The 12,382-nt window shown below is 33.0% G+C and overlaps 1 protein-coding gene across 1 annotated transcript; it reads right to left on the bottom strand.

The window, feature by feature from the left end:
- Window positions 1-1,845: 1,845 nt before the first annotated feature.
- On the bottom strand, window positions 1,846-3,358 carry LOC139885117 (RING-H2 finger protein ATL13-like). Its single transcript, XM_071869070.1, has one exon. It carries the CDS (start codon window positions 3,356-3,358, stop codon window positions 2,027-2,029), a length of 1,332 nt encoding a protein of 443 aa, XP_071725171.1. The 3' UTR covers window positions 1,846-2,026.
- Window positions 3,359-12,382: the final 9,024 nt, after the last annotated feature.

Raw genomic sequence — 12,382 nt, 5'->3', positions numbered from 1 at the left:
CATACCAGCACAAGACACGGCGTGATCCCCGAAAATATCCCCAGTAAAAACCCTTGAACAGGCAGAGCATGCCGTCGAGATAGAGAACAAAGGAACACCTAACCGGTAGCACAACACACATCGGTAAGTCTTTGCGTTCATCGTCTGACCCAACCCCAAAATAGGGACTGCCCTTAGCCAAGCAGGTGTGTGATCACCCTGCTGTGATTTCTATAAGGCCGATTGTCGGGGAGATAACGAAAAAGTGGATTCTGCAGAAGTGGTAACCTTTGTGAAATAAACATCTGCCAATTTCTTCATGAGTATTGGAGCAGCGACCTCACTCGGATTACCTAAAATATCAAACCCAACCGTATTATTAAACAGACCCAATGCATCTTCAAAATCACGACCAAGACCAACAATACCCGTATGACGTAAGAGCTTGGTCTGCAACCCAGCAGACTGTAATCGAGAAGCCAGAAAAGCATAATGACGAACATCTCCCGCAGAATAAACACCAAGCCCTCCAAATGCAAATGGCAAGGTGGCAAGCCGCCACTGCCAATCACCAAACCCAGGCCCTGAAGCAGTAACAATACGCTCCAAAGAAGATCGAAGGGCTTCATCGAAAGCTCGTTGAGCCGCCTTAAATATACTAGGAGGACAAGTACGCAAGGTAAAGTAGAGTTTAGAAACTCCCGTACATGCCCTAAGCAACAACAACTCACACTGAGGATCATCAAGCTTAACAACCTTATCCATAAGCGCAATGGACTTGGTCACCCTTTGCATCACCAGTTCACTACTAAAACCAAGATCGGAAGTTGCGGGGGCCCCTAGCAACTTAACACCATTTAAAGGCCGAGCAATATTAGGAGGAAAGACACCTACTTGCCTGCCGCCTTATTATTATTATTATTATTATTATTATTATTATTATTATTATTATTATTATTATTATTTTTGGGTAAAGTAGTAGTCACATAATGTTAACAACACTAATATACTAAGAGCTTCCATAATGCAGTATGCTATATCATGACATGGTAAGCGGATAAAGTTTTTCCTTTCAGACTATAAAGTGTGTTTACTCTGATGTACGCAACTTAAACTGATTATTCTATTAACGTTATCATTATCAAAGAAAACGACATTTTTTACCCTATTTGCAATTATTCTTATTTTTTATGGGTTCTTTAGCGCTTTAGGAACGGCCTCGTTTTTTTAGATTCATTTTGTAACAAAACTAGTTTATTTGATTTTATTAGATTAATTACTTTCCGTTAGATTAAAAAAAGAGGTCATTTAGTTTCTAATTGGAACTCATGGCTCTCTATGCCTTTGTAATCATCTCTTAGCACCTTGCTAGGGATCGCTTTTATTTAATATAATCATTCTTTGGCCGTAAAAAAAATAGAGGAAAATATAATATATCTAAGATTGGTTGGATAGTAAAACCGTTGTAATCGTTTTGCTCTCTAGCGTAAGAGTTAGTTTAGTTTATATATTGTGCTGTTAAAAAAAATTCGTTAGCGTTTTCGACCTTTTCTAAGCCGCTATGCTAATATAAAAAATTGGTACATGTGTCAAATGTTGTCCAATCCTGCACAACCGACCAATCGAGGATCCAATACATCACATGGTGGCCCCAGCCTGTATTTATTAAACATCTTGAATTGCATGTTCAATATAATTGTTTTATGTTTAAAAAAAAATCATCCATCTGTAAATTGACCTTGTGACAACAAACTTTACAAATTCTATTCTATATACTACAATTTGCAAGATACTGAAAAATTGTAACATTAGAACAAATTGTTGCATACTGGTTGGTTGAAGGCTTCTATAACTAAACAGCTGGTTAAATTTAAGCAAGAGTAGAACAAAACAAATGCACACACTTAGTATAGTTTTTTTTTTTTCTTTTTTTTTTTTTAATTGGATCAATCTTTAATCCCTTTGTACTCATAAGAATTTTTAGCAAATACACTTTAAATCTCTAAACATAAGATGACAATTGACAACATATCTTTGGGACCAAAAATCAAACATTTGTGGATAGGTTTGAATGAACCACCTTGTTTTTCTGCCTGCCCATAAGCCAAAGCAGGATCCTTTTTGCAAATGATTGTTGATTTGGTGCTAATGCTACTTGTGCATCAACATTTTGACAACTCTGTATTTCTTGATCATCACAACCCACCTCATAAACCTTTGACTCGTCTGCGTTTACATTCTGGCGAAGTAAAAACTGTAAGGAGAACATCCCGGTGGTTGATGGCGGCTCAACGGCGGCCGCCACCGTTGAATTAGGCTTTTCTTTCTTCCCTCTAAGGCAAATCTTGGACACCGAAAAACTCTCCCGCCTCATACTCCAGCCCACATTTGTCAACGCCTCGATTCCTCTAAAAGATCGTCTCGAATCGTCACCACATTCCGACATTGCCGCCCTATGACCAGGCATGATTGGAAGATTTGACTTCTTGTAATACTGTTTCTTGATTTGAGCCCTAATTGGTACTTGTAATGATGAATTATCATCCATTACATATTCAAAAGAACCCATTGAAAAACACCTCCTACCATCAATTTTATTTTTTTCATCAAAATTTTCACAAACATTACCACCAACATCCAAATTTTTAAACTTCCCAAGTTTAACTGTAACTACTTTCTCCTTATTTTCGTCTTCTTTAACCTCGTTTTGGCCCGAATTCGGATTACTAAATTCAAGTTCCTCATCAATACTAATATGTGAATTTGCCCTTTGCATAATGGGCTCATTCACAATATCTCTAGAACTCTCACCAGATTCAAGAACAAGCACAAATGGTGAACAACAAGTGTTTGGAGAGTAATCTAAAAGCAAATTGCTTCTACAAAGAGGGCAAGTAGAATGAGACAAAAGCCACGTGTCAATACAACTCATATGAAAAGCATGACTACATTTAGGCAATAGTCTAAGATTATCATCACTTTCAAATTCACACAAACAAACAGCACAATCAAAGGGATTTTTAGCACCAATTATTGATTTATAGGTGAAAACAGGAAGTGAGTCAATGAAAGATTGGTCAACACCAGAATCATGAAGGGTGAATAGTTGTTGTAATTGACCTTGAAGTGCAGTCACATTATCAAATTCATCTGGGTCTCTGTTTGATGGTTTTACAAGAAACCTAACAAGAAGATGAAGTAATCCAGCAATGAAGAAAATAATGGCAAGAATTATGATGATTAACAAAACACTTGGACTCACGTTGCTGTTTAAATGTGAGGTGGTGGCTTGAAAAGGCGGCGGCGGCGGCGGCGGCGGTGGTGGCTGATTGAAAAAATAAGTATTTTCATATGGAGAAAGAAGGATTTTTCTGTCCATCTTTTTAATGGGAAAATGAAAAAGATTGAAACTTTATGATTAAATCACGTGAAAAGAAGAAGACCCTTGTTCTGAAATAATGTAACTTGAAGAACCCATGAATGGATTTTGAAGGTTTTTGAAGAGTACTTGGATGGGTACTCTGCAAGTCAAAGTGTTAGAGAATGATGAAAGTGACAGTCTGTAATCTGTATTGAAAATAAATAAATTGTGCATCTATGATAGCTTTACTTTCTTCAAAACAATAATAATACTCCTGTGAATTAGCAATGATCAGTAAAAACAACTGAGTAACATGGTAGGTCACTGGTCAATGTTCTGAAAATTGGTATCAGGGTTTATGACTATAATGCAATATTTGTTGTACATTTTTTATATAATGTCAAGCAAAAAAATATATATATATATATATACGGACCAATAAGAGTGCTCTCAATGGTGACATGCATCCTCTTCAGAACTAACTGTCGCATTAACGTCACAACACTTCCTTCTCATGATTAACCCAGGACTAAACACTATCAACAGTGACATGCTTTCTCAAATAAATTGGGACTCACTATATTAATTAAATATTATGTGGTACAAATAATGGAACAAAATGTACAAGTTATGCTAGCCTTTTTTGACATTCTTCCGTCGAGCAATATGACTCAGAAAGACAAAGGAGAGGGCGACGAGCAGGGAGGAGGCATGAGCGGATCGCTGCCGACGCTGTGATGCTGGGCTGCGGACTGGACGGGAAGAAAGAACTAACCATTGAGAGCACTCTAAATAGAAATATAATCCAAATGATCATGGTCTATTCTTTAAGATGAATCCATCAATGTTATATATATATATATATATATATATATATATATATATACTTTGTGAGACATGTAATGTAATTTTTCTTTATAAAAAATATCATAGAAGACAATAAAGTTAGCTGATTTCAATATAAAAAAAAAATTTGAAATCAGATTTATGAGTTTTGATCAATTTTACTTCACATTATGCTTATATTATGTCAATGTTGAATAAATAAGTAGAAGTTAACATAAGATACGTTTAATAAAGTTGAATGATTAAACGATGACTGGTTCATAACCTGAATGATTTAAATGTTCTGAATGAAGTTAGTACAGAATGATCATAAACTGTTTGATAATCATTTTGAACGAATAATGTGAATGATGAAAAACTACTTTATTAACCGTTAATATGAATAAAAATTACAATATAATTGTTTTATACGCGTTTTTTTATATATAAAATATCACATAAAATTTAGGTATTTAATGGTTAAGAGGGAATTATAGCTCTGAATATTTCAGCACTGAACCATTCAGTGTCATCTGTCATTCATAATCATAAACAAACATGATAAATACGGATTGATTCAACAGTCAGCGTTAAACCATTGAATTAAAATACAAACAAACGCACCATTAGTTTTAAAATATCCACATATTAAATATCTTGAGTGATAAATATATGCTTTTCAGATTTGCTTTTTTCATTAGATAAATTCTATTGATAATGTGTATATAATAAAATTAAGAATTTATAAATGACAATCTTAAAATTGGCATTAAGATGCATAAAAAGGTTGTACATAACGGTATATTTGACTTATTAATGACAAGTAGTGAAATGTATAATTATATATGCGCCTTAACACACTCCTATGGACCCTTGTTAGCAAATCTCTTAAAAAATAATACTCCGTATGAGATTAATTAGACATTAATTTAGTGATAAATTCAAAATATATTAAAATTTGAAAATCAAATTATTATTTAGAAATTAATTAGAATGAGATTTATCACCGTCCATTCAAAACCAATACTCTACAATATATCTGTAGAAAAATGTGGTTAATAATGATAATAAAATACGTTAACGTTCTGAATAACATTAAAATTTATAGTCAGATGACATTATTCAAATACACCGAATTAATACTATGCAGAAACATAATTTTGCATTTAATCCCTCGATGCTGTTTCCTAGTTGACTTTTCTAATTTTAAACCACCCAATTACAAAGCACCCTCACATCAATGCAATACACGCTTAATATAATATTATAATGATAATGATACACCCAAATTATAAAGTTTCGGTGACAATTATTTAAATTAAACTAATTAATTAGGTTAATTTAATTATATAATTAAATTAATTATTATTTATTACTGTATTATTTATTAATTAATTAGTACTCTATACATATAGAGAGGTGATCCTCATACACTATTTCTTGATTTATGTACACAGAGTTACTTATTTTAACTTTAATTATACTTAAAATAATAATATAAGTTCAATTTTCTAAAATAATTTAAGAGTATAACTATAAGTTTATGATATAAAAGTGTGCATACATAAAATAATAGTGTGCGAGAATAAACTGGAGTATCTATATGAATAAGAAATTTATTAAATTATTTAAGGAAAACAAAATCTTGAAATTTGAACTCATATGCTTCTTTTTCCTTCCAAACCAATTCCCATTTCACACTTCGATGTCTTTAAACTTTTTTTATTACTTTTAGAGTAAACCCTTTGACTCTTTTATTAGGTAATTCTTTAATTTGACAAAAACATTGATCTAATTTTGATTTGAACTAGTTTTTTAACTCCCACTTCGCGTCGTAGTTCGGTTTCCAATGTATTTTATTGCGTTTATTTTGCAAAATTATTTCGTGGCTAACGATGATGTCGTTGAAGCGCAACTCGAGTCGAACGAAAAGGTATAACCCGTCAAAGATTTAGATGTTATCTTAAATTAACAATATATGTGTATTTCCGCGTTTTGCTATAGAGTTGTTGACTTTTTAAAATTTAATGCAATTAACTCGTTAGCTTATATTAAGACTCCGTATGATTTAAGAATAGAATATTTACAGTGTAATATCAAAAAAATTACTAAATAATTTTTTAAAAAAATAATAAGACCCATATGTATATGTTGTTAATAGATGAAAATAGTTACGGAGCCCGTGAGGAAAAAATCAATGTGTATGAAAGGTGGACTCAAATATTTAGCATTTTTTAAAAACGTCCGTTTTGCGTATAGTTAGTGACATTGTGTTCGTAAAGTTATTTCGAGCTTAACGATGGTGTCGGAAAAATTTAACTTGTTGCAGGGGAGAAGATATGACCCGTTGAATATTTGAGTGGAGTTTATCTAAAAAATTTTATGAAGATGTTGGTTTGACACTTTACGCCCCTGTTTGGGGGTCGATTTTTAATTTTTGAACAAAGTGTGGGGGCCTTTTTTTAAAAAAAAGGTGAAAAGACAAAATACTATTTGATTTGTGTAGTAGATAATATGGTAATTTGATTTGAATTTGGTCTCTTAAACTAGACACTCACAATGTTTCACTTTATACGATCTTAACTAGTGAAATGACCCGTAAAATCACGGGTTTGTTTAAATGAAACAGTTTAATAATATGTTTTATGTATTAAGAGAATGTAAATGCTAAGGTCATTTAGTTTAATGACCCATGGAACACCGAATTCCGACTAAGAAACTTGTCGTTGTTTTTACAAATATATAGATGTACTTAACTTGGTCAGAATAAATAAACTACCTTGATATACTTAACTTTGTCATAAAAGCCTACATTACAACCTTTTATTGAGACATGTATTTCGCATACATATGTAACGTAATTAATCTCGTAAAAAGCACCTATATTTGAATAATAATAATAATAATAATAATAATAATAATAATAATAATAATAATAATAATAATAATAATAATAATAATATAATAACTATAATTATAATTATAATAAATAATAAAGTTTGTTTAAAAATTGAGTATTTATATTTTTAATTTAATTATCAGTGATAACAAATATCTCTTGGTAAATTTTTAAAAATTAAAATACAAATATTATATGAAGGTTGTACAATATGCTTCAAAGTTTGTACACGTGTTTATGAGGTGATTAGTAAATGATTGTACAGTTTGTTTTAAAGTTTATACATATGGTCATTAAGTGTTTTATCATAAGATTGTACATAATGTTTCAAATATTGTACATATGGTTCTGAGGATGTTTTATCATAAGGTTGTACATAATATTTTAAATATTATACATTTGGTCATGATGGTGTTTTATCATAAAGTTGTACATGGTGCTCCATAAATTATAAAATTAACATGTTAATATTTTTTACTAAATACGATTAATTATTTTAATGACATCATCATGAAGACTTAGAATTTTTTTCTTTATTTTTGAATTTTTTTTAAGTTTATATAATCTTTACTTATGATATCATTAAGTAGATTTAATTTAATTGTAAAAACAATTCTATTTATGACATCACCTAAATGCTCTCACAATTTTTCTTTTTTCTTTTTAATTTTTTTATAGAAAAAAAAAGATAATTATTGCATCATCATTTTAGGATTATAATAGAACTTATAGATAGAAGATACACACTAATAATATTTTTACCAATTGAATATCATCTTTTTAAATAATTCATCACAAAATAATCTTAATAGAAGAATTTTGTAGTTAATATAAGGTTTTATGACCCAACAATATGAGTAATTTCATAAGATTACTTAACCCACAAAAGATAAACAAAGACAATAATTAGAAAATTAAGAACACAGTAATTTAAGGTGGTTATATGTAATCAAAGGTTGATTACTTTAATCCATGGACCAAACTAAAGAGATATTATTGATAAAATTCGTGTATATATGTATGAGTTACAACATGGTCCTTTTATAGAGAAAGCCAAACAAGGAAACGACTTAACGAACAAGTTTCTTAAATCTAGAAAGTTCTGGCAGCACAACACCTTTCTCGTGATCGCGAGTTTCAGCCCAGCATATGACTTGCGTTCACGAGTTATTGTTCGTGGAGAAATTCCAGTCGCGAGCTATTCTTTCCCTTTCGCGTGTCCTGACCAAGATGATCTCGCAATCGCGAGTTTCTCCTTCGTGGTCGCGAGTTCTGTTGCTTGTCTTGTTTTGATTCTTATTCACATCCAACAATTAAATTACAGACTCGATAAAGGAGATGGGCAAGAACCCAAGGACGGTTTGGGCAGAAAAATTGGGCGCGGGTTTATTATTATTTCCTTTTTTTTTGGCAATAGAACGAAAACTTTATAACTTGCGACTTTCATCTATCGATGAAAAGCCGACAAAACAATACAAGGAAACAAAGAACCGGCAACATAACTAAATAACAAACTAACGTACCAAATGAACCTAGCCAAGGGCAAACCGGGACTGAAATCTAAACGAAAGCAAACAAAAAAGAAAGCCGATTACCAAAACCAAAAAGCTAAATAAACACAAGACCGCAATATGACAAAACAACGAAAAAACATAAACTAATCTACTTCATTTACGACTGATCTTAATCGGAGCATCCGAAAAAATCTTGCCTCTCGCCCCATTCTTTGAGACATTGCCATCAACCTTTTATAGGACACATGTTGTTTGGTACGAGAAACATATGAATACTCTTTGGGGGAACCGAAAAATGATACACTCGAAGACCAAACGAGCTTATCTTCGATTGGGGAAGGACCAAGAATGGGTGTGGTTTTGTGGTCAAAAACTAGTTAGAAGAAGTAAAAAGGTCATAGCAAAATAGTTGGATGGGTAAAACAAGTCAAACTGGAGTCCGATTAACGTTGCAGTTTTTGTTGTGGTAGTCAAATTAACATATTAACTATTATACAAAACTTATGAATAGTACCAGGGGCATTTTCGTCCTTCCACTTTTTCCCCCCTTTTCTCACATTTTTAAAATTTTTCAAAAACAACCTCACACTTTTTCCAAAAAAATAAAATCGACCTCCCCACACAAGGGGGTAAAGTGCCAAACACATATTTTCATAAAAAAATCTTAAATAAACTCCACCCAAATATGAATAGTACAAAACTTATGAATAGTACCAGGGGCATTTTCGTCCTTCCACTTTTTCCCCCCTTTTCTCACATTTTTAAAATTTTTCAAAAACAACCTCACACTTTTTCCAAAAAAATAAAATCGACCTCCCCACACAAGGGGGTAAAGTGCCAAACACATATTTTCATAAAAAAATCTTAAATAAACTCCACCCAAATATTTAACGGGTCGTACCTTCTCGCCCGCAACGAGTTAAATTTTTCCGGCACCATCATTAAACTCGAAATAATTTTAGGAACACAGTGTCAATAATTATACGCAAAACGAACGCTTTTTAAAAAACGCTAAATATATGAGGTACTTTTCATACACGTTGATTTTGCGTTAAATTTTTAAAAGTCGACAATTCCATAGCGAAAAGCGGAGATGCACATATATATTTAATTTAAAATAACATTTAAATCTTTCACGCATTATACCTTTTAGTTCGACTCGAGTTGCGCTTCAACGACATCATCGTTAGCCACGATATAATTTTACAAACTAAACGCAATAAAATACATTTAAAACCGAACTCCCGGTGCAAAGCGAGGGTTCGTAAACTAGTTTTTACTAATTCATTCATATTCTATGTACTCCATACTTATATACTATTTTACCATTTTTAATCCTACGAGACATTATTTTTTGGTTATTTAAGAAATTACGGAGTATTAGAAAGCACATTAGTACAGAGGCGGAGATAAGGGAGGATTAAGGGGTGCCCAGCCTCCCCCAAGGCTCAAATAAAGCTCAAATCTCGATTATATTTTATGCCCAAATAATTATAAGATTCCCTCAATGAACAAGTCTCAAATGTATTCTTATGTTCAAATAATTATAAATAAATTAGCTCAATTGTTCAAGACTCGTATAATTTACAAGTAGTCCATTGTCACTTTAAAAATTAGTTTAAAAATTATAAATATAATATCCATTTATAGAGTAAGCCACCCTCATCTTTCAATCCTGACTTCGCCTGTGCACATTACTAACAAATTATTTTTATTTGTATATCGTGATGATTAAAATTTATCATTAAGACTATTTGTAATGGTTGCAAGTGACGGTGTCATTTGCCTAGGTGGAAGAAAAAAAACGCCAAAAATTGAAGTATCAGTGTGTCACTTGTGGTGTTTCTTAGGCCACACGTAGTGGTGCGTTACCCACTCCGCCACCGGCCGCCACCCGTCTCACCCCCACCACCAGCATTCCGCCACCGCTGCCGCCAGTGAGACCCCTCACCCCTCTAACGGTCGAGTTTGTGGGGCCCACCGAATTACTTTTTTCTTTTTTCCCCCAACGGCTAGAATGTTTAATTTTTTTTTCTTTTACATATTTATTTACCTATCTATATATACATACACATACTACACAAATATAACCACTCAACCCACTCAACAATCTCAATCTTTATTTAATCTCAAACACTTTTATACACTCTCAATCTTCCATTCCAAAATAAATGTCTCAACAAAATAACATCGATTTCTTCAACCATATGTTAAACAATCCAATCCCGTCACCGAATCATTCATCATCGAACCAAGCTAGCAATTCTTCTCCAAGCCAAACTAGTTTTTCTCAACAACAACAATTTGTTCCATCACAACAACTACCATTTCAACAACAATTACAATTTGTTCAACCACCAACACTACCATTTCAAGAACAATTACAATATCAAAACATGAATCCATACTATACACAACCACAAATTCCTATTAACCAACAATAATTCTTTTCACAATCTCCATAACAACAACTTCCATACATGCTACAACATATAACACAACCGACACTTGAAAGCGTACCCGAAACACAACCCGAGACCGAAAAACAAAAAACTAAAAGAAAGGGAAAAGCTAAAGTAGCCGAAGGAAGCGAAAAGCTGAAACGTCAATTATTGCATTGGACTCCGGAAGAAGAAGAAATTTTGGCCGAAAGTTGGCTCGATGCGACGGAAAATCCGAAAATTGGAGATTCACAATCGACCGAATCGTTTTGGAGTACGGTTGTATCCAACTATAATCAAGTCGCCGATCGAAAAAGAAACAACGATCAAATAACCGGAAAATGGACGAAAATTGCAAGAGATATCAAACTTTTTATTAGTATTTACAACCAATTAAAAAAATTGGCAAAGTGGAGCTAATGACGCGGATGTCATTGAAGCGGCGCGTGATGAATATCGGAAGCGTCAAAGTGCCGTGTTTACGCATTACAAAGCATGGCAAGTACTCATACGTTGTCCGAAGTTTTCTGTCCCGGATGGCATAATGACATCCCGTAGGTGTCCAATACCCGAGTCACCGATCACTTTGGGGGACGATCAACCTTTAAGGGTTGATCTAAACCCCGATCACACTACTTTATTCGGGGAAGATGCAATCCGGTGTCCACCGGGTTGACTAGTCGGTAAAAAGGGCCGAAAGAGTTCGGCTTCGTCCAATGTCGCCTCGTCTTGTTCATCCGAAGAAGTTCGTTCTCAAATGTTCGTCGCCCAAAAAGAAATTGCTTTAACTCAAAAACAAAAACGACAATCGTCTTTAATGAAAGTAATGAATTACGCCTTTCGAATTTTCAACACAAGCATCAACCCGGACTTGCCAACGGAAGACCAACAAATACTTCAAAAGTATCGATAAAAAATGAAGATGATCTTGTTAACCGACGAAGACACCGAAGAACAACAAAACGAAGACGAAGACGACGACCCGACACCACTCTAGTAGCTCTTTTTTTAATAATAAGTTTGTATTTTTTTTATTTATTATGTAACTTTTTTTATTTTATTTTATGTATTGTCTTTTATTTTTAATTATGTAATGTTTTTTAATTTCATAATAACGTAATGTTTTAATATCGGAGCAGAAGTTAATAATGTAATGTCTTGTATTTTTAATATCGTCATTACCCTTGGGTAGTGATAATATCGGAGCAGAAGTTAACTTCTTCTTCAGAGTTTGAAAAGCAGCCTCTTGTTCATCCTTTCACTCATACTTATTCCCCTTGTGCGTTAAAGCAGTCAGAGGTTTCGCTACTCGAGATAAATCTTGAATGAACCTTCTATAATAGTCTGCCAAACCTAGGAACTG

Source organism: Rutidosis leptorrhynchoides, chromosome 1, assembly GCF_046630445.1.
Source record: "Rutidosis leptorrhynchoides isolate AG116_Rl617_1_P2 chromosome 1, CSIRO_AGI_Rlap_v1, whole genome shotgun sequence".
In the NCBI taxonomy this organism is placed as follows: Eukaryota; Viridiplantae; Streptophyta; class Magnoliopsida; order Asterales; family Asteraceae; genus Rutidosis; species Rutidosis leptorrhynchoides.
The sequence above is the reverse complement of the archived record's forward strand: the minus strand, read 5'-3'. Positions and strand labels throughout refer to the sequence as shown.